This window comes from Sebastes fasciatus, chromosome 19, assembly GCF_043250625.1.
Source record: "Sebastes fasciatus isolate fSebFas1 chromosome 19, fSebFas1.pri, whole genome shotgun sequence".
Classification (NCBI taxonomy): Eukaryota; Metazoa; Chordata; class Actinopteri; order Perciformes; family Sebastidae; genus Sebastes; species Sebastes fasciatus.
The window spans coordinates 5909265-5932696 of record NC_133813.1 but is presented as its reverse complement, the minus strand read 5'-3'; the positions used below and the strand labels follow the sequence as shown (position 1 = coordinate 5932696).

Sequence of the window (23432 nt, the reverse complement as noted above, 5' to 3'; positions counted from 1 at the left end):
CCGTCTCCGAACAGCTGTCAATCACTCGCGAACCCCGATCAACGGTTGAACTCGGCAGCGCTCTAGCATGGAAGTCCCAAATGTTATTATGAAACACTTTTCACATGGCTAATTATCACCCACTCTGCAAAGATCACTTGAATTACTATATGCTGAAAGGTTATTATGGAATTTTTGCCCAATGATGCCAAAAAATTGTTGCCTACTGAAGCTTTAAAGGATCCATATTGTAAAAAGTGAGATTGTCATGTCTGTTATAGTATAAAGCAGGTTTAAGTGCTATATAAATACTATGAAAGTATTGAAACGTTCAATATACAGAGAAATACGCACAGCCCGTATTCAGAAACTGCGATTGAAACAAGCCGTCAGGATTTCTGTCCATTTGTGATGTCACAAATATACAATATATATAGATTATTACACGGTTTTAAACATAAACATTCTAAATGTGTCCCAGTTTATTTCCTGTTGCAGTGGATTTAAATAACATCAGCTGACAGGAAGTAAACATGGACCCAATCTGTTTCCTAGCAACGCAATTCCGTTGCAATTCCGTTGAAATGCATTAAAACGGAGCGTTTCAGACAGAGGGTAAATTCAGGCAGACAGTATGAGGAAAATAATGTGTTTTTTTGAACATTACAGCATGTAAACATGTTCTAGTAGAAACCCAAAATACAAGTATGAACCTGAAAATGAGCACGACATGGGACCTTTAATGTTACCTGTTTAACATGAATATACTGCGTTAATCCAGAACCACATCTGAATTTCATGTTTTTTTAACAAGTTGTTATTAAACAATTATTTCAAATAAAATATTACACATAATATACGGCATTACTTTGTAGAGTAAAAATTATGTTTTCAGATTAGGTTTGTGATAATGCCTCATTTTATTCTGAAGGAGTCAGACCGGATGTACTTCTCGTTGTTTGGCGGCACTATTTGCTGGCGGAGCGGAGGAAGAAACAGAACGTGACACCAACAAACGGCCAAAACACGCGGAACCTTTAACCTCCCGCCAGCCTGACTGGATGCTTTAATGTTAGAAGCTCTTCTCCACTAATCAAGGTAACATCACAGTATTCATATTCATTAGTTTAATGACAACAAGGTTAGTTATCTAACGTGTTATCTTGATGTGTCTCTCAGCCGTTAAGCTAACTGGAAACTCGGCTAACGTGAACTTTAGTTCCGTGTTTTGAAAACGCTCCATACCGGGTAAAATGACGCACACAAGAAGAGGCTCATTCAGCTAACACAACAACAACACTCCCGCTAGTCGCTGATATAAGTGTTGTTAATTAAGTCTTGACAGTTTATTGTATATAGTACAAGTTAGCCCTTTAGTCTCAGGTGCCCTTGTGCCCTTGAGCAAGGCATCTACCCCCTAAAACTGCTCCCTTGTGCTGTATACAGGTAGGAGCTGCCCACTGCTGCTGTTATACTGGGATGGGTTAACTGCCTGTCTTAAGTCTACAGCTCTGCCAGCAACTGAAGAACCACAATAAACATGTAATGTTAGCATTATAAATCCATAATCTTCTCTTCCTCTGTGTGTTTTCACACCAGCAGCCGTGTTTGCTGTCCTCTGACCCTCTTTCAGTTTGAGTCCAGCCAGTATTGATCCTCCATACAGGTGAGTCTGGTAAAAAATACACAACATACAATTCAATTCAATTCAAACTTTATTGCAGACTCAAGGTCCAGATAAGAAAAAACAACAACAATACAATACATATAATACATTACAATACATTACAATACAGGAAGCAGTATAAAAAGTCATGATTAAAAGATATCAAAAATATGAATATTAATATAAATACATACATACATCAATGCCTTACTATGCCAGTGCCTCCACAGCTGTGATTGGTACCGTGTAGTGCTAAATCTGATGTTAGACAACCTCAAGATGATGTCATTCTCAGAGTGATTAAGCCGGCATATAAATTTGTACATGAGATTTCTTAATACAGTTTGAAAAGTATTTATGCCTGCAGACACAAACATCTCACTTGCACTGGAACATCTTTTTAATAATATTCTCATTGCATCATTATATGCGACCTGAAGTCTCTGTAAGCTCGCTTTTTTATAGTTTGACCACAAATGGGCTGTATATGCAGTGGTGTACAATCTGCTCTGAACAGAGACATCTTCACTCTATCTGAACACATACTAAACTCCCGTGAGAGAATGTTTGCAGATACAGATACTTGATTGTATATCTTCAGCAGAAATGTTAGTTAGTTCATTAGTAATGTTAGGCCTGTCACGATAACTACTTTTGTTGGACAATATATTGTCCCAGAAATAATTGCGATAATAAATATTATTGTCATTATTTTAAGACCATTTTATGCCATTGATATAATGATAAAATATTAGCTCAATAATGCCCTTTCAAAGAGCAATGAACTTCTAATTCTTAAAGGGACTGTATGTAACTTTTTACACATATGAATAATTTTTTTATTGCAAAAATGAGGGAACAGGTTGTAACCTAACCTAAACAAAATGAGACCTTCCGCGACTTTCTGTATGCAATAAATGATCTTATTTTGTTGTTTTCTTGAAGGATGTTGAGCAATATGTGAAACTATTATCTAATTTTCACTAAGAAAAAAGTTATTATTTTTTTTACTATTATTTATTATTTTTTCTATTATTTTTATTATTATTATTATTATTTTTCTCTTTCCTTAATTTTATTTCAAGTTTGAATGCTGAAGTTGTTTTCCCTAGTGTACTTATTGTGTTCGTCTTTAAGCTCAACTACTTATACAATTGGTTTATAAACTATTGTAATTACGAACTGTAAATTGCATATATGAAAAAATAAAGTATGAAAAAGGCTAATAAGACACTCAATATATGCAGGTTTTAATATTTTTGTTTAGCGTGATATACCCCTGGCTCTTTTGTTATTGTTATAACTGAATGTGAATTATGTTCTTTTGTTTAATAAAGAAGGTAAGTAGATATATAAGTAGCCAACTAGTGTAAAATAATAGTCACCAGCCGCCACTGATCTAAACTATCCCCCTCTCACTATTGAGCATGGAAAGCCCAAATGTTATTATGAAACAATTTTCACATGGCTAATTATCACCCACTCTGCAAAGGTCAAGTTTCACCAACATTATCATGTAGCCTTTTAGCCACATAGTCACGGAAATAATTTGTTTGGAAGGAAGAGCAGAGGAAAGCAGAATGCCTTCAGGTGGGAGCCAACAAGAGTCCTATCACATGATCCACATCTATTGAGTTGAGACAGACAGTCTGTGGTGCCAAAGTGCAAACAGCATTGTAGCTAACAGGCTGAGTAGTACTCATGTGTAAAACAGTTTCTTTATTTTCTAGAAAATGTACTGCATGGTACGTATCAATATCACCACTCCAACCTCTCAAATACAGAAGCACTAATTTTGTCTTAACACAAGTAGCCATACAGGAATTTGTTATTAAATAGTATAACATTTTGAAACTTGAACACAAAATATGCTGCTGTCCCTGTGCTGAGATCCACTGTTGTTGTGTTGCAGTGCATCATGTCGAATGCTGGTACAGCAGCACAGAGACCAGCCAGGAGCCAGCAACGTGGTGGCTCCAAAGGCCTCAAAGAAATTCACATCGATGAAGAAGTCAAGATAGCGGTGAACCTCTCTCTGGAGAGGTTTCACTACGGTGATGAGAAAGGTATCAACTGTTTTTTATTGTTTTATATCAGAAAATAAAAGCAGAACACTTCTGTTTGGTCAATAATAGTCAGTTATATCATATGACAGAGGTACACCACTGTCACTACTCATCCCAGTGTGAGCAGGAACGTGTGATAGTTGAGTCTTGTAGAGTGTCCTAATATTTACTCTTTCCTCTCCCTCTCTGAGCAGAGATGGAATTTCCCTCCTCCCTGTCCAACACTGAGAGGGCTTTCATTCATCGAATGGCACAGTCCCTGGGTTACATTTCTAAGAGCAAAGGGTAAGTTCCTCCACCAGGACCTGTGTACATCATGCATCACTAAGAATATGCTCGTTCGAGATGAGCCAGGCCTGCGCAGAATCAATCACCGGCAATCGCCAAGCAATGCATGCCGTTTTAGATTTGTGTCCGACTTGCTCTGACGTCATGCACACGTGTGCAAACATATCTTGTGTGGTTGCTGATAATAATAATTATAATAATGAAGGTTATTTATTTATATAGCACTTATCATAACGAGTGCTCATTACAAAGTGCTTTACAAGGCGGACATAAAAATAATAAAGGATAGAATCAGATGTCAGACACACACACACATTTCAACATTTATTTATAAACAGATATAAATAAATCCCAACAAGCTTTTTGTCACCGGAGCTGAACATTTGTCAGATGCTGTTTCTATTTTTTCCTGTCGTTCATGTTGAATGCGCAACAACGGAGAAGGAACGGCTGATTTGTGAAGTTGAAATGAGGAGTTATCTATAGATACTTCCTTATTTCACAACAAAAACCTAAATAAGAGGCAGCTGGCTGGAGGGAGATCACCTGAAACATTCCTACTTGCTGTTGGCTATATTGTAGCCAACTTTGAGGGCCCCTGTCTCCTGTATGGTTGATCATTCCGGTTAATCAAACCACTTTCTAACACTCATAGGTTAACATGTAGGAAAACATTTGCTCAAATCGAAAGGGGTGAGGTCAGAAAGTGATTGACTTCTGATGGAACCATTTACAGCAGCAGCTTGAATCAGTTTTTAAAAACATGTTAATGACAGAAATTTCTCTCTCTCTCTCTCTCTCTCTCTCTCTCTCTCTCTCTCTCTCTCTCTCTCTCTCTCTCTCTCTTTTTCTCTCTCTCTCTCTCTCTCTCTCTCTCTCTCAGGAAAGGACCGAATCGCTTCCTAACCATCAGGAAGAAGGGCGGTGCAGACAAACCTCGGCCTACCATGCCCCTCACAGTCTCCCACAATTCCTTATATTTCATCCGCAGCCTACTTCAGAGGTTTCCCATCAGCAATAAGGAACGCATCGACATGCAGCCCAACAACAAAGGAGGCATGTCTGTGGCTGCAGAACCTGGTGAGAGTCAGTATCTGCCTTTAAAACTAGAACTATGTAGTGAGTTACACTGATGAAGGCGGGACAGTTAATGTCCACTGCATGAGAAAAAAAAATGGCAAAACTGATGTAATGGGGTGCTGTCTATACTGTCCACCTATTTTAAAAAATATTCAAGAGTGTTTCCTCTCTGGGATACGTGAGGGAAACCTTAATAGACTCACAACAGTTGTACCTTTGCAAATGATTGTTTGATTATGTTTCCAGAGACCCAAGTCACCCAAATACTACTACTACTACTAGTCCTTCTCTGGAGGAAAAATATACACTCTCACACACACATGGATGTTGAAACAAAATCAACCTCACTGCTCACTCTGTATATTGTTGAGTAGTGATAAAATGTACATATCAAACCAATCTAACTCCTCATACCATGCAAACATGACTAATTATTTCAAGATGGAAAAAACAAGTCAACAGGTGTGTTGTATAGTGTCAAGTATTAATTCTTCCGCTCTTCCCTTAGACGTCAGTTGTGAGAGGAACCGGGCAAGCGGGCGCTTAAACAACGGCATACCCATGGTGCCTCGGAGGAGGAGTCCATCAGATCTGGACAGTTTTCGACGCTCCCTACCCGTGCATGAACGCCAGGACGAGATCGTCCAGCTCGTCAGAGAGAACCGGGTGGTGTTGGTGGTGGGAGAGACCGGCTCTGGAAAAACTACACAGGTGGGTTTGTCTGACAAACTTTCACATTTTTGGAGGCACTAAATCCGCTGCTATTGGATAACTATTATGTAGTATGTGTGGTAAAAGATAGAGCCTTAGGATGAGATCTGTAAAGGTAATCCAGTGTCACTGTGCATCGTCCAGATCCCACAGTTCCTGCTGGATGACTGCAGCAGGAAGGGAGAGCCCTGCAGGATCTTCTGCACTCAGCCTCGACGTCTGGCTGCCATCGCTGTGGCTGAGAGAGTGGCAGCCGAGAGAGGAGAGAGCGTGGGCCAGACCATCGGTTATCACATCAGACTAGAGAGCAGGTACATTACGTCACAGCCTTTTATCTTTGGTAGAAAGACACCAACACTTCATATGTTAATAATATACACTCACAGTAGAGCAGCTAGTTCAATTCAAGGACGAGCTACAGTAGCTGCCAGTCAGGAAATCAAGACAACTTGAGTTAGAATCCAGTTCAATCAGATATAGATCACAGATATATACATTTGCGAGGTTGTGGAACACTTCTATTCTATTGCTTAATATGGAAATAACTGTTGACTTTGAAACCTCAGGGTCTCGCCCAAGACACTGCTGACCTTTTGCACCAGTGGAGTGTTCCTCAGGACATTGATGGCAGGAGACGCCAGCCTGACGACTGTCACACACGCCATTGTGGTGAGCATCAAACAAACTACAAATAAACAGGACATGAAGTCTCATCATAAAGATGCTTAACTCTGTAATCCTGCTTTATGGAGTTGGGATTGTTCTTTGAGGAGTAACATAACAGCAGGCTGAAAAGCAGTGTTTTGCTGCCCTCCCTGGTTGTAATGTGAGTAACCACACCCAGCAGTGATGTCACCGGGTCCACCAGTACATCACTGCTAGAAGCTGTTTAACCACTGGAAGTCAGCAAAACAAGATGTTCAGGGGGTGTTAAGTTCCTCAAGTTTACTCTCTTAAGGTGTTTCAGCTCCCAGTTTGACTTTTGTTTTGACCTCTCTGATAAAACTCACCGTGTTAAAGTGACTGTGCTGTGTTTTAACAGGACGAGGTGCACGAGCGTGATGGTTTGACCGACTTCCTGCTCACTAAGATGCGGGATGTTCTTCAGAAGATCCCCACGCTGAAACTGATCCTGTCCAGTGCAGCTCTGGATGTAGACCTGTTCCTTAAGTACTTTGGCTCCTGCCCTGTCATCCACCGTACGTCCTGCTAACTAACTCTGTGTTCATTCAATGAATGCTCATAGAAGGTGTTAACTGCTTTAGAGGTTTGCTTCTACGTTAGTGCAGTTTGCATGTTTGAGTCAGAGTTTTTGTTTTGTATGTTCAGTCACAGGAAGAATGTTTGAAGTGAAGGAACTCTTTCTGGAGGACATCCTGAGGATGACGGGCTTTAACAATAAGGACATGAGGAAATACAAGGAAGAGACACAGAAAAGTATGAAGCTTTTTATTAATTAGTCCAACGGAGTCAGACTAAATTTAAAAACTATGCATCTCAGCCTTCCACGCGGCTTGGTCTTAATCCCCCTCTGTGTAATATCACATGTTCTGGTTCTCAGAGGAGAAGAAGCAGAAATGTTTGACGGAGTGGTGTAAGGCAGTAGAGGAGGAGAGACAGAGGAGCCCTGTGTCCGTCCCCAGCTTCCTCCAGGACGGCAGCTCCCCGGACAGAGAGGACAGCACCTTCAACAAGCCGGTAAACCAACACATACACACACACACACACACACACACACACACACACACACACACACACACACACACACACACACACACACACATACACATACACATACACACACACACACACACACACACACACACACACATACACACATACACACATAGGCCCTGTTCAGACCTGGTATTAACATGCATCCTGAGTGATCCGAACACAAGTGGACAGCAAGTACGTCTGTTCATACCTGGCATTGGAATGCGTCTCCACATGCGTCTTGAGTGGCCACTTGTGATCCGATCTCACTTCCCTGCTCTATATGCAATAAACATGTAGTAAACACACGGCTAACACATGTCTCTATTTGGTAATGGTTTCATCCAGACAAGTTGTGTTGAGTACGGGTGTGTTGATGTTGATGATTCACAGACTGAGAATGACACGGAGCAGCTGGAGCCGTGGCTGCTGAAGGAGATGGACTCGTGCATCTCCAACATTTTCCTCGGTGAAGACCAGGATGCTTTCATTCAGCTCTTCAACCTCATCCTCTATGAAAGTGTGAACGGTAAGGACTCACGGGGCTTTTACTTCCTCCTTTCTGCAATCATTCATTCATTGTGCAACTTTGAAAATAGGCTTGTTCGAGATGATGCTGATGGCGCATTAGTATGTGCATTTAGAGCGTGGTATCGATCTTCTCCTCTAACTCTCAGCAAAAAAGCGCATTTCCCAAAATGTTGAACTGTTTCCTTGGTAATTAACATTTTAGTGTGCTGTCCTGAACATACATTGTGGGTGTAGAAAAATGAATGGATGTATTAAAGTTCTGAAGGCTGAGGCTCAATACTTGTATTCTCTTCCCAGTGGACTACAGGCACAGTGACACCGGGGCCACGCCTCTGATGGTGGCAGCAGGTCGAGGGTTCCTCACGCAGATGGAGCAGCTGCTCAACATGGGGGCGGACATCAACATGAAGGCATCCAATGGGTGGTAGGACACCCACCATGTTCTGTTACCCAGCTGATGTTATGCTAAATGAAGTCCAAATCTAAATTTATTGGGATTCACGACCATATTTGTTAGTTTTCCTTTCATTGTCCGTAGAAATGGAGGGAGGTCTTCACGATATAACCAATAATGTAGCTGTACGAACTGCAAACTTTCCACTTCTAAATCTGTATATGTACCTACAACGTTGTTTCGTTTTCATATTCCTTCAAGCTGTTTGGTACATGTGAATGCATTGAGCGACAGTTTTTTTTATCTCATTTCAGGTCAGCCTTAGACTTTGCCAAACACTTCCAGCAGACAGACGCTATGGATCTACTCAAATCTTCCATGTGAGTGTAATGTTGACCTCAAGGAGCAAAACTAAACTATAAAGTCCATAAAGTAAAGGCTCGTCATACTGTTTGAGAAGGTTTATAAACTTATCGGGCTCCCGTCTGCTTACACCTACACTCCTGTTACTGTGCAGTCCTTTGGGAGAGGAGGGCTGCCCGGATGAGTCCACTCTGGTGCAGTGTGGCAGCACAGAGATGAGCACCGAAGAGCAGGAGCTGCTCAAACTGTACCACCACAGCTTTGACGATGAGCGGGTGGACCTGGACCTCATCATGGATCTGCTGCACAACATCTGCTCCACCACCGGCGACGGTGAGCCTTCGCACTGGATTTTTGAACAACACAGCTGCTTATTGAGCAGCGTTATTGACCCCGTTGCCTGGTGAACATGTCTATTAATCCCAGCCAGATTTCAGGGAACACGGATGATGATATTTCAGGATTATGAGAATGTGAGCTTTTATCTGTTGGTCTTCAGGTGCTGTCCTGATTTTCCTTCCTGGATACGATGAGATAGTGACACTAAGGGACCGCATCCTGTATGACGATAAGAGGTTCTCCACCCACCCTGACAGGTGAAACACATGCTGTACATAAGACGAATGGAAAATGCAATACCTATAGTACTGTATGTTTTTAGTTATGTTAATTTAAAGTCATGATAAGTTAGAGATGTTTCTTGATGGTATTTTAACTTATGATAAATACAGCATTCTTAAAATGGGTGTAGACTCGGTCCTTGCCTTAAACATGGGCCTTATTATTATTATTCTGTAGTGTGTCTCTGACAGAGTTGTGTCGTCTCTCAGGTACCAGGTGTTCACTCTACATTCAGACATGCAGACTCTGGATCAGAAGAGAGCCATGAAGACCTCTCCACCCGGTATCAGGAAGATAGTGAGTCTCTGATGTCCCTCAAGACACTCACACTATTCCCCAACATCAACACCGAGCAGCACATTCCTGTTACCCCACCCTTCTTCTTCTTCCGTCTGTATGACGCATTCTGTCTATTGTCTATGACAAGTAGCTGCTGATTGATGACTAGTAAAGGAAATATGAAGGTAATTCACCCTCTATCAAGCTGGGTAATAACTGGTCATTTTTTTCCCTTTCAGATTCTTTCAACTAACATTGCCGAGACGAGCATCACCATCAACGATGTGATCTTTGTCATCGATTCGGGAAAGGTCAAAGAGGTACGGTTACTGCTGAAGAGCGGTTGGATTTACAACACAAGAGTAACATGAAGTCTAACAATAGATAGAAGTCCACTTAGTAATTAACTCTTGAATGGTTTTTTTTCCTGTTGTAGAAGTCCTTTGATACCGTCAGTCATGTATCCATGTTAAAGACGGTTTGGATCTCGAAAGCCAGCGCTCTGCAAAGGAAGGGAAGGTAACATCAACGATGTCCATATTCTGAATTTTGAATGACTTCATAAGATGTTAAATCTTACATCTCACCTGATATGTTATGCTTGTGACTAAATGTAAAAGCCTCGGCTGTTAATATCAGTTTTTAACCCCTGATACTGGCTGCACGGTGGTGCAGTGGTTAGCACTGTCGCCTCGCAGCAAGAGGGCCTTCTGTGCGCATGAAGGTTGGGGTTAAGTGTGTCAGCCAGTGTTGCCAGATCTTGCAAGAGAAACAAGCAACCAGGTCTAATAGAAACAAGCCCAAAAGAAGCAATTGGCTCCAGCTCCCCCCCCCCCTCCCGCGACCCTGAATAGGATAAGCGATTAAAGATAATGGATGATGGAACTAAGTTTGAATCAGCTAAAGAATCTACTGAATGTGTGACCTGTCCACAGAGCCGGCCGCTGCAGACCAGGGATTTGCTTCCACCTCTTCAGTCGACTCAGGTTCAAAAACATGCTGGAGTTCCAGGTTCCACAGCTGCTCCGGATGCCACTGCAGGTAGCGACACACACACACACACACACACACACACACACACACACACACACACACACACACTCCTCTATATCTTCACATAGACAATAGTTGTTTACTGCTATATTAATGCTCTGGATATCGTATAGCACCTTTAAGTAAATCTTGATGAGCACCAACACAGTGTTACTTAAAGAATGCAGTAGACTTAATAATGATAATTAATAATATGTCATGTTGTGTGTTTGTCAGGAACTGTGTCTGCAGACCAAACTGCTGGTCCCGTCCTCCTGTAAGGTAGCTGAGTTCTTGTCTCGAGCTCCACAGCCTCCTGCTCCACATGCCATCAGGAACGCTGTGCAGATGCTAAAGGTAACAAATACTAACACAAATATTACTATATACCTCAATTAATTCTGATCTCTGACACACAGACAAGCCTCCACATGCACGCCGACACATCCACATGCAGTATTCCAGCAACTCAAAAGTCATTGAGTTAGTACTGATTCCCACCACCTTTCTCTTCAGACAATAGATGCTATGGACCAGTATGAAGACCTGACTGATCTGGGCTACCACCTGGCTGATCTACCTGTGGAGCCCCACCTGGGCAAGATGGTGCTGTGCGCTGTGGTGCTCAAGTGTCTGGACCCCATTCTAACCATTGCCTGTACGCTGGCCTACCGTGACCCCTTCGTCCTTCCCGCCCAGGGAGCTCAGAAAAGAGCTGCACTACACTACCGCAAACGTTTCACTTGCAGCACCTTCAGCGACCACATGGCCCTGCTGAGAGCCTTCCAGGTAGGTGTGGGGGTCCATATAAGATGTGCGTTTTGGGTCATTTGAGGTTTTGGGTCATTTGAGGGGAGAATGCTCTCAACGTGGGTATTAGAACCCCCTTAGTGATCACAATAAATGAATAAATAGAGCAGCCTTATTATGAAGTCATATTCCATAGCCCTAGTTGAAACAAGCGTCCTTTTTGTCCTGTGTGGTGTCAGGCATGGCAGAAGGCCCGCAGCGAAGGCTGGGAGAGATCCTTCTGTGAGAAGAACTTCCTGTCCCAGGCCACCATGGACATGATACTTGGCATGAGGACGCAGCTGCTGGGACAGCTCCGTGCCATCGGTCAGTTCCACTTTCATTTCCTTTATATTCTACACTCAACATGTGTAACTGCCTGTTATCTATTATTGGCCTTTTTGGTTTTCTCGGTGTCGTTATCACAATAATGGAGATTCGAATTTAACACGGTCTCTTTGTTACCCAGGTTTCGTGCGAGCCCGTGGGGGCAGTGACATCCGCGACGTGAATCTGAACTCTGAGAACTGGGCCGTGGTGAAGGCAGCCCTGGTGGCTGGCATGTACCCAAACCTGGTCCACATCAACCCGGAGACCTCCATGCTCTCTAGTAACAGAGAGAAGAAGGTCCACTTTCATCCCACATCCATCCTGAGCCAGTCCCAGTTCAAGGAGGTAGGAAAGCAAATCATTTCATTCCAGTGTGCCTAGAAGCACAAGGCAAAGCCTTGTGCAAAGCACACTGGTCTATTATCCTGCGGGCTTATTTTCTTCTTCTGACTTCTGCCTAAACTTTGCCGCGCTACTCCTCCGGCAGCGTTGCCAGCACAGGTACAAAAATTACATCAAAACGTGCGGAATGATCGGGAATCGTGTGCTATGACCTGACTAAGAGATTCGCGCAGCGGTTTCCGAGAAAATCGTGCGAAAGCGCGATTTTTTTCTCCATTGCATTGAAAATCGACGTGACGAGTGCTCATAAACACTCCTCTTTGGGGCCATACAGAGTCGCCATACTTTAACGTAGAAACGTGATTAAAAGTTTAAACGGGTCACGAGACTTGGGACTTTATTTGGCCGAATGGAAATTTTTTGATAGCCGGCACGGTTTTCACGAAATCGCAGTTTACGTTTTGTGAAATTTTCAGACCGTTTCAGATTTTATAATGAGTGTGTATTGCGTGGGTCGTTAAGGGCTAGAGCGCGTGACATCATCGCTAGAGTGCGGGAAAGCTTTGAAATCTTTTGAAAATTTTCTGAACAAATTGCTCTGTAGCCCACAACGTCCACTCCTCATACACAATTAATACATCAAAACGTAGGTATTTTTGTGCCGGTCACAGTCATGTAGCTATGGAATCAGTCTGACTTACACATTTGGCGACACATGCCTGAACGTGAGAGCAACTGCAGGCTTCGCTCCCATAGGGCCCCATATTAAATTTCACAGAATCTTTTGGATCAGAGAAAAAAGTTAATACTTTTCAAAACTGCCGCCGAAGTCACATTTTTGAAACTACAGACCCAAATGTTACACCATTTGTTCATCAGAGACTCCTAACTGGTCTCATGAACAATCTAAGCGATAGGAGTCACGGTTTCTGTCGTAGAAGCACTTTTATGACATGTACGTCTCTGGTTAACTCCTATTATAAACTGCCCCACTGCAGCAGTGGCCAATCACCACGGCAACTTCAGATTGCTGCTAGACAGCTGATTCACATTAGCCAATCAGAGCAGGCTGACTAACACACACACACACACACACACACAAACACAAACTATTTACTGTATCACGCCATTTCAGTGAGCCAGCATGCTCTAAACCAGGGCTTCAATGGATCAGGGCCATAATTAATGTGATCAATTACACCTGTGATTAAAAGCCCCCAACTCTCATTGTATGATAACAGGAACTAGGTATTCACCTACTTTTCAAAATAAAATCCCTCAACTCTTACTGTATGTTAACAGGAAACTAAACACTCCTCACGGCCCCCCAATCACCATGGCAACCACTGACAGACACGCACGCAGCGAAAGGGCCTACAGTGCTGACATCACTATGGACCTCAGACAGTCTGAATGTGCCCCCCCCTCCACATTCACAACACCCCTAGCCCCCACCCATCCCCCCAGCACCAGGCACACTGGTCAAAATTTCTTGCGAAATTTTCTCGTGAAGTCTTACTATTCCTCTTCTTACGGTTTTTGCCGCACTACTCCTGCCGCAGTGTTGCCAACACCTGTACAAAAAGTACATCAAAACGTGCGGAATGATCGGGAATGGTGTGCTATGACCTGACTAAGAGATTCGCGTAACGGCCTCCGAAAAAAACGCGCGAAAGCGCGATTTATTTGCTCGACAGGAATGAGTGGCAAATCGATGTGAAGAGAGCTCAAAAACACTCCTCTTTAGGGCCGTACAGAGTCGCCATACTTTAACGTAGAAAAATTATTAAAAGTTTAACGGGTCACGAGACTTGGGACTTTATTGGGCCTTTCATCCACCTTCTTAAAACCTCACTATGGTCCTCAGACCCCCCCAGCACCAGGCACACTGGTCAAAATTTCTTGCGAAATTTTCTAGTGAAGTCTTACTATTCCTCTTCTTACGGTTTTTGCCGCGCTACTCCTCCCTCAGCGTTGCCAACAATGCCTGGAAGGCACGTTCACATTCATCATTCTATATCACTTTCGAGGTTGATTTTTTTGTTAGTTCGGTGAGTGGTGCCGCCAATGTAGAGAAATGGGGAACAAACCTTCTGTACCACCCCACCAGTCCTAAAAAGGATCTCACTTGCTTCTTGGTCAGGGGTCTTGGAATCATCTGTATGGCCTTTATCTTCTCTATTTGTGGCCTTATCTGCCCACGGCCGACCAGGTACCCAAGGTATTTCACCTCCTCCTGAGCCCAGGAACACTTGTTTGCATTCAGGGTCAGCCCAACTTCCTGTATCTTGCTTAGGACGATTTCAAGATGCTGCAAGTGTTCTTCCCAGGATTCACTGTAGATTACCACATCATCAAGATAGGCAGCTGAAAACCTGGAGCAATCATTAAGAACAATGTCCATTAATCTTTGAAAGGTCGCAGGTGCGCCATGAAGGCCAAAGAGTAACACAGTGTACTGGAACAAGCCCATCCCTGGAATCTGGAACGCTGTGTATTCTTTGCAAGATGGGTCAAGAGGCACTTGCCAGTAACCTTCATCCATCATCAAGATAGGCAGCTGAAAACCTGGAGCAATCATTAAGAACAATGTCCATTAATCTTTGAAAGGTCGCAGGTGCGCCATGAAGGCCAAAGAGTAACACAGTGTACTGGAACAAGCCCATCCCTGGAATCTGGAACGCTGTGTATTCTTTGCAAGATGGGTCAAGAGGCACTTGCCAGTAACCTTTACAAAGGTCTAATGCTGTGATGTAGTTGGCTTTCCCGATTCTCTCTAGCAGCTCATCAATACGGGGCATGGGATATGAATCAAAACAGGAAATACTGTTCAGTTTCCTCATGTCTGAACAGAACCGAGGTTGAGTACAATTTTTCTTGGGAACAAGCACTATGGGGTTTGACCACTCACTTCTGGATGGTTCAATGACTCCCATGTCCAACATCATCTGCACCTCCTTCTTCAGTGGTTCCATCATTCCAGTGTGCTTTGAAGCATTTTTTTCTCCATTGGAATGCATTGAAAATCGACGTGACGAGTGCTCATAAACACTCCTCTTTGGGGCCATACAGAGTCGCCATACTTTAACGTAGAAACGGGATTAAAAGTTTAAACGGGTCACGAGACTTGGGACTTTATTTGGCCAAATGGAAATTTTTTGATAGCTGGCACGGTTTTCACGAAATCGCAGTTTACGTTTTGTGAACTTTTCAGACCGTTTCAGATTTTATAATGGGTGTGTATTGCGTGGGTCGTTAAGGGCTAGAGCGCGTGACATCATCGCTAGAGTGCGGGAAAGCTTTGAAATTTTTTTAAAATTTTCCGAACAAATTGCTCTGTAGCCCACAACGTCCACTCCTCATACACAATTAATACATCAAAACGTAGGTATTTTTGTGCCGGTCGCAAACATGTAGCTATGGAATCAGTCGGACTTACACATTTAGCGACAACTGCCTGAACGTGAGAGCAACTGCAGGCTTCGCTCCCATAGGGCCCCATATTAAATTTCACAGAATTTTTTGGATCAGAGAAAAAAGTTACTACTTTTCGAAACTGCCGCCGAGGTCACATTTTTGAAACTACAGACCCAAATGTTACACCATTTGTTCATCAGAGACTCCTAACTGGTCTCATGAACAATCTAAGCGATAGGAGTCACGGTTTCTGTCGTAGAAGCACTTTTATGACATGTACGTCTCTGGTTAACTCCTATTATAAACTGCCCCACTGCAGCAGTTGCCAATCGCCACGGCAACTTCAGATTGCTGCTAGACAGCTGATTCACATTAGCCAATCAGAGCAGGCTGACTAACACACACACACACACACACACACACACACACACAAACACACTATTTACTGTATCACGCCATTTCAGTGAGCCAGCATGCTCTAAACCAGGCTTCAATGGATCAGGGCCATAATTAATGTGATCAATTACACCTGTGATTAAAAGCCCCCAACTCTCATTGTATGATAACAGGAACTAGGTATTCACCTACTTTTCAAAATAAAATCCCTCAACTCTTACTGTATGTTAACAGGAAACTAAACACTCCTCACGGCCCCCCAATCACCATGGCAACCACTGACAGACACGCACGCAGCGAAAGGGCCTACAGTTATGACCTCACTATGGACAGACAGTCTGAATTCTGCCCCCCCCTCCACACACACACCACCCCTAGCCCCCACCCATCCCCCCAGCACCAGGCACACTGGTCAAAATTTCTTGCGAAATTTTCTAGTGAAGTCTTACTATTCCTCTTCTTACGGTTTTTGCCGCGCTACTCCTCCCTCAGCGTTGCCAACAATGCCTGGAAGGCACGTTCACATTCATCATTCCATATCACTTTCGAGGTTGATTTTTTTGTTAGTTCGGTGAGTGGTGCCGCCAATGTAGAGAAATGGGGAACAAACCTTCTGTACCACCCCACCAGTCCTAAAAAGGATCTCACTTGCTTCTTGGTCAGGGGTCTTGGAATCATCTGTATGGCCTTTATCTTCTCTATTTGTGGCCTTATCTGCCCACGGCCGACCAGGTACCCAAGGTATTTCACCTCCTCCTGAGCCCAGGAACACTTGTTTGCATTCAGGGTCAGCCCAGCTTCCTGTATCTTGCTTAGGACGATTTCAAGATGCTGCAAGTGTTCTTCCCAGGATTCACTGTAGATTACCACATCATCAAGATAGGCAGCTGAAAACCTGGAGCAATCATTAAGAACAATGTCCATTGATCTTTGAAAGGTCGCAGGTGCGCCATGAAGGCCAAAGAGTAACACAGTGTACTGGAACAAGCCCATCCCTGGAATCTGGAACGCTGTGTATTCTTTGCAAGATGGGTCAAGAGGCACTTGCCAGTAACCTTTACAAAGGTCTAATGCTGTGATGTAGTTGGCTTTCCCGATTCTCTCTAGCAGCTCATCAATACGGGGCATGGGATATGAATCAAAACAGGAAATACTGTTCAGTTTCCTCATGTCTGAACAGAACCGAGGTTGAGTACAATTTTTCTTGGGAACAAGCACTATGGGGTTTGACCACTCACTTCTGGATGGTTCAATGACTCCCATGTCCAACATCATCTGCACCTCCTTCTTCAGTGGTCCCATCATTCCAGTGTGCATAGAAGCACAAGGCAAAGGTATTCACCTACTTTTCAAAATAAAATCCCTCAACTCTTACTGTATGTTAACAGGAAACTAAACACTCCTCACGGCCCCCCAATCACCATGGCAACCACTGTCAGACACGCACGCAGCGAAAGGGCCTACAGTTATGACCTCACTATGGACCTCAGACAGTCTGAATCTGCCCCCCCCCCACCCATCCCCGAGCACCAGGCACACTGGTCAAAATTTCTTGCGAAATTTTCTAGTTTAATATGTAATTCTGTCTGTACATTGTGGCCCCGGGGGGCGGGGCTTAGAGGAGGGTCAGTTGGAGTATGATACAGACGTAATTGCATAAATATAAACGGTGTTCTTCTAACCCATGGGTATAAGCTTAACTCACCTCTGTCTGTGTGTGTGTGTGTTTGCTGTTGTTTAGAACGGCCCACCCAAATCGGCCCCGCCCCTTCCCACAGAGTGGTTGATCTACGACGAGATGAGCCGAGGCCACCGGATGGCCAGCGTCCGCTGTTGCTCCATGACGACTCCCATCGTTGTGGCTATATTTGGAGGGTGTGCCAAACTACCCAGCTCTGCCCTGCAGGAACCTGCTGTACAGAAGGCTTCTGGTAAACTATTCAGATCTCAGGCATTTATTTAAGTATGGCAAGACATTTAGACTATTGGCCAGACTGCCGTGAATTTCTCATGGTCCCTGATAATACTGACCCCTTGACCTTTACGCCTTCAGTCTAAAACACTGCTGGGCACTGTGCATTTTTGAGTGTTTTATGACAGAAGTTGATTTAGAAGCCCGTCTGTGTAGATTCAGTCTTTGTCTCCATGTTGTTTCCTTCAGACGGTCCGCAGGACGGCAGCGATAGCGAGTCAGAGGACCTATCTGAGCTGAGGATTGATGACTGGCTTGTCTTCCAATTGGACAGAGAGGTGAGGGAACATCGCTGTCGACCTTTCAACCTTTTGAATCTTAGTTTATGAATGAGTTTGTCAGCGTGGTTATATGAAGTCCTTCTCCATAGTAGATGGAGTTTGGAGCAAAGCATTGTACTGCTGTGGACGGGGGGGGGCAGCAGCAAAACGGATTTTAGACACCTAAAAATATCTATATCAGGTTAAGTGTACGCATATCCATGCTGTTTTATCTCATGTTATGTATCATGATTTCAGGCTGCAGGACTGGTGTTTGAACTGAGGCAGAAGTGGCAAAATCTGTTCATCAAGAGGACCCGTTGTCCTTCGAAGCCCTGGTCTCAACAAGACGAGGCCATCATCCGGACCCTGGTTTCTGTATGTCCTATTCTCTTTTCTTCCTCGAACTTTCACTGGTTTCACAGGAAGTAACAACAACACAGAGCAACGCCAGTGTATGTAGGTCTCACATATCTGATGAGCAGCCTCAGACAAGTTGTCCTCCTCCTCCTCCTCTTTTTAGAGTATTATGGCTGGGAATGTATGTTTGAGTTGAGAAGTCCTTCACGGCTGTGGTTTGCGTTCCCTGCCTTGTTTCATCCATGTGCTTAACTTTAACATTTAATGTGTACACTTCATTCTTGAGGTGGTTTGGGTGCTGTTTGCTGTTAAGTAAATGACTGGAGCTCAAACTGATGTCCTTCAGGTGCTCGCAGCAGAGGAGCAGGAAGTAGGCCTGCAGCAGCCCACGGGGATCGGCCAGCGGCCCCGGCCCATGTCATCAGAGGACGGGCCCCAGGCTTCAGGGAAGAACTCCAAGAACGGCCTCCGACTACCCACCAACACCACCAACACCACCAACACCACCAATGACAAGTAGTCTCAACAACATTTATATTGCAGTGTAATGTATTGTGGTTCTTTAAGATATTAACATTTTGATTGTCCTGCCTGGCAGAGAATCATCTCCATTTTCCTCATCTAGCTTCTGGTTATACTGTTACTTTCTTAAAGGGAAAATTGGCTACCTTTTAATGTGGATGTTCAATCAGTGTTGATGGTAAATGTAGTCAATTGAAGCAATATGGATGCTGGTTCTCTCTGCAGTTGTGTTTAATGAAGGCCCAGGCTGGTGTTTGAGAATGTAGGATAATCAGTCATGTTCTATTTTCATGTTTCTTCTCATCCTCACACTACTGCTCCGTTTTACCACGTTCCCCTTCAGGTCCTGCAGGATGGCAGCAACCTCAAGCCTGCCACAGATGAAAGCCCACAGCAGAGACGAGGCCTCGCTGCCCATAAATCAGCTCTCTGATGACCCTCACTCCTCCACTAGTTCTTCCTGCTCTGTGACCTTGGACAGTCCGTCTGACAGCCCCTGTCCTTCCTCCTCAGGAAAGGTATGCTATACTGTCATTGACTGTTGTCAGGCTATTAAATAGGAGTTATCAGTCGCTTTAAGCCCCATAGATGTGGGTCAATAGGGGCCTAGTACACCCACTAGTAGGTTTTATCATCTATTCACATTGCAGATCACCAAAAGAAGGTATAAAAGAACACAACAGCGACATCTAGTGATTGTATTTTTTTTCGCCTAAACCTAAAGAAGTGGTAGATTCGATGCCGAAACCTAAAGAATCCTTTTTGTTTACGTTCAAAACGTAACGTTTCATTCAGTTTTACATGTTAGAATGTGTTGCTTTTAAGTTTCACTTTCACTTTTACAACGTAGTAGGTGTAGTAGGCCCCTACTGACCCACATCTATGGTGCTTATAGCGACCGATAACGCCTATTTAATGGCCTGATAACAGTCGAATCGGGTGCCCTCGTTCCTCTTATCCGGCCGGTAGGGGCCGCAAGTGAACAACAACTGCTTCAGTTGCAAAAGGCATTTTTGGCAACCGGCTCGGCTAAAATCAAATCATTCTTTGTTGCAGACCACATTTTAACACTATCTTCCTAAAGTGAAAACATGAGGCAGCTCGTTGTCAGCGTAGTAAACAACTCTACTGCGTTTGTCCCCTTAAAGTGAGGATCATCATGGAACATTCCTGTATTTACCACTTTGTCAGCTGTTTGTGGGCAGCTGTACTGTGGTCGTGTGGGAATTTATCAGCAGAGGATGTCTCTGAGAGCTTGTGATGATGCTGTGGTGAATCCTCTGCAGAGTTGAACAGGAGGTGCATGTCACCCTGAGAGCCTTCAGTGATAGGATAGACATATTTCATTTGACTAGTTACTATCTCATCAACAAATAATAATTGTTGTTTTCCTCCAGCAGACCTCTAAGCCACTGTCCCCTCAGCTGGTGTTGCCATCTGTGCGGTACTTCATCATGAAGAGCAGCAATGTCAGGAACATCGACATTTCTCAGCAGAAAGGTATCTGGTCCACCACACCAACCAACGAGGCCAAACTCACCAAGGCCTTCCTGGAGAATACCGTCATCATCCTCATCTTCTCTGTTCAGGGCTCTGGACACTTCCAGGTAACACTCTGACAGATAGGAAAACCAACGCTACAATATGTAGTGTAGTTTCTGTTATCATAGTTTCGACCACATGTGCCAGAATCTTGGCAAATACGGATCTTTAAAAGTGATGTATTTTGTCATTTTCACAGGGCTACGCTCACATGACGTCAATCATCAGTCAGGAGAGCTGCCAGGACTGGGGCTTCATGGGACTAGGAGGGGTTTTCAGCGTTGAGTGGATCCACAAGAAGAGTCTTCCCTTCCAGTGCACCCAACACATCCTCAACCCATGGAACGACAACAAGAAGGTCCAGATCAGCAGGGACGGCCAGGTGAGGGGTCGGCTTCATCTGATAGAGGCCATTTCGTTACGGTCCCACTCTGACAACATGAATCATTTGAAGCCTTCCTGTGGCATCCTGCTCTCAGCAGAGCAGAGAATAACACAGTCAACAGTCGATGACTGAAATCATTACAAACAGAAAATCATAACTGAAATACAGGAAAACAAGGTGATCGTCCACACACTTCAAAACCTTGTCCCACAGTGGTTGGATAACAGGACGTTCCCATGTATTCCTGCATCTTTATATTATCTATTTCACAAATACTTTACATTTCTGATGGCTTTACTTACTCGGACCACAGGTCATTGTATACAGTGAGGTCACGTTTCAAAAAATGGTCTCACTGCAATGAAATGGCTACTATGGGGACTAACATCATCACACATGAATAAAATTGGGTTCATTGGATCCACAAGAGTCTCAGCTTTACAGTGATACTCAAATTTTGTAATTCAAGACTGTTTAGGGACCCCAGTATGCAGAAATATTCAAATACAACATTTTAGAATAGGAGAAAATAACTTGTTTACTGTATACTGCATTCAAAAGACTGCATGTGATTATCATAAAGTGGGCATGCCTTTAAAGGGGAGACTCGTGGGTAACCATAGAACCCATTTTCATCCACATATCTTGAGGTCAGAGGTCAAGGGACCCCTTTAAAAATGGCCATGCTAGTTTTTTCTTGCTAAAATGTAGCCCAACTGTGGAGCGTTATTTAGCCTCCTTCCTGACAAAGAGGTATGACATGTTTTTCTAGTTTCACATGATATCTGAAGCTTCACTCTAGCCCTAAAAGTGAACCTGCTAGAGCCTCTGAAAGACAGTAAATGCAGTGATCCCGCTGGTCTCAGAGGGTTAAACAATTAATTGATTATCACGTTATGTCTACGGCGTAGAATAGTAATAGTAGAATAGCGTAAGTTGGTGGTGTTCTCTTTTTGCCAGTGGATGATGCACTTCCTTTGCATTTTCAACATTTCCCCATCTCTCTCTTTTGTCTCATGTAGGAGTTGGAGTCCGAAGCAGGCAGCCAGCTGTTGTTACTGTGGGAGAGAAACTCCGGGAATCAAGTTCAATAAGAAGTAGCAGCTGACCACGTTTTGTTCTTACTCAACTTCAACTACATGCAAATGTTGTATATTGATAGAAACATGTATTTTTCTATCCAATCTACTAGATAGAACATGTTATTGTTCCTTTAACAGTACAAGGATTGCACTACCACGGGACAAAGGAAGCTCTGCTCTGGTTCTGTGTTTTGTCTATTTAATGAGTTCTCATGCAGTTTTTATTCTTTGTATTCAAAATGGTACTTCTTAAACCGTATGTTCGCAATCAAATGTCTCTGTGGGAAACATGTTAGTATCACTATTTTGATTTGATAAATCAAAAGCTATTACAGTTCATGCAGGTTGTTGTAATGATGAGTTTTTATGGTAACTGACACGTGTGCACTACTTACAGCACAAAAACATCGGGGACTATTTGTGGGACTCATTTTAATCATTTATATGTCAACTTTTGGTTACCTGGATGAAGACAGAAATAATATATGTTGTTAGCATTTGAATGTTTGACTTTAATGCTGCTGTATGAGGAGAGGTGAAAAGTGAGTTCAGGCATCCTCATCATTGTTAATGTGTTTACAAAAATAAATATTGATTTCATCTTAAAACCCCGTCAGTGTGATTTCCAACTCGTGTCATGTCCATTTGCAACAGCTTGTTTAATCTCGGTGGAACAGTAAGAAAGTGGTCTGATATATCAGTAACGAGCATACCAGACACTATGCTTATTTGTACAGTTGGTTATAATCTATAATATAATATAATATATACCCAATTTATGTAATTCAAATACACCATTTAAGAATAGGCTAAAATAACACATTTATACTGCTTGCAAAAAACTGCATGTGATTATCATAAAGTGGACATGTATGTAAAGGGGAGACTTGTGGGTACCCATAGAACCCATTTTCATTCACATATCTTGAGGTCAGAGGTCAAGGGACCCTTTTGAAAATGACCATGCCAGTTTCTCCTCGCCAAAATGTAGCCCAACTTTGGAGCGTTATTTAGCTGCTATAGCCTCTGAAAGACAGTAAAGTCGGTCGGAAACGCAGGTCTCAGAGGGTTAAATGATACCTTGAATTGTCGTATTTATTGAAAATGTAAAAATTAATTGGAAACTCCATATTATGCAGTTTACGTAACATATTTTTTTTAAAGAAATTTGGCAAAATGTCACCTCTATAACTTTTTTAAATAAATAAACAAGAACAAAACACATATTGTGATGAAAAAGATAATGCCAGCTGCATAAGCAGTACATTACTAGTTAATAGCAGGTGGCATGATTAGACACACCATAGGC

The 23432-nt window shown here is 43.2% G+C and overlaps 1 protein-coding gene across 7 annotated transcripts; it reads left to right on the top strand.

The window, feature by feature from the left end:
* The first annotated feature begins 936 nt into the window (after window positions 1-936).
* Window positions 937-22731, top strand: ythdc2 (YTH domain containing 2). Of its 7 annotated transcripts, none has more exons than XM_074616997.1 (32): window positions 937-1077; window positions 1579-1645; window positions 3558-3711; window positions 3906-3996; window positions 4883-5079; window positions 5588-5790; window positions 5935-6101; window positions 6357-6459; window positions 6833-6989; window positions 7120-7227; window positions 7352-7488; window positions 7900-8035; window positions 8335-8461; window positions 8746-8811; window positions 8949-9127; window positions 9294-9390; window positions 9625-9712; window positions 9934-10014; window positions 10131-10213; window positions 10630-10735; window positions 10964-11083; window positions 11243-11515; window positions 11716-11842; window positions 11985-12190; window positions 17742-17931; window positions 18162-18250; window positions 18491-18610; window positions 18939-19108; window positions 19458-19632; window positions 20515-20721; window positions 20856-21038; window positions 22064-22731. In XM_074616997.1, the coding sequence occupies exons 3-32, from the start codon at window positions 3564-3566 to the stop codon at window positions 22133-22135; spliced, it is 4206 nt and encodes a 1401-aa protein (XP_074473098.1). In that variant the 5' UTR covers window positions 937-1077; window positions 1579-1645; window positions 3558-3563; the 3' UTR covers window positions 22136-22731. The 7 variants fall into 7 exon arrangements, with proteins under 7 accessions (XP_074473098.1, XP_074473095.1, XP_074473094.1 ...); XM_074616994.1 differs by having other exon boundaries at window positions 20512-20721; XM_074616993.1 differs by having other exon boundaries at window positions 4883-5085.
* The last annotated feature ends 701 nt before the right edge of the window (window positions 22732-23432 follow it).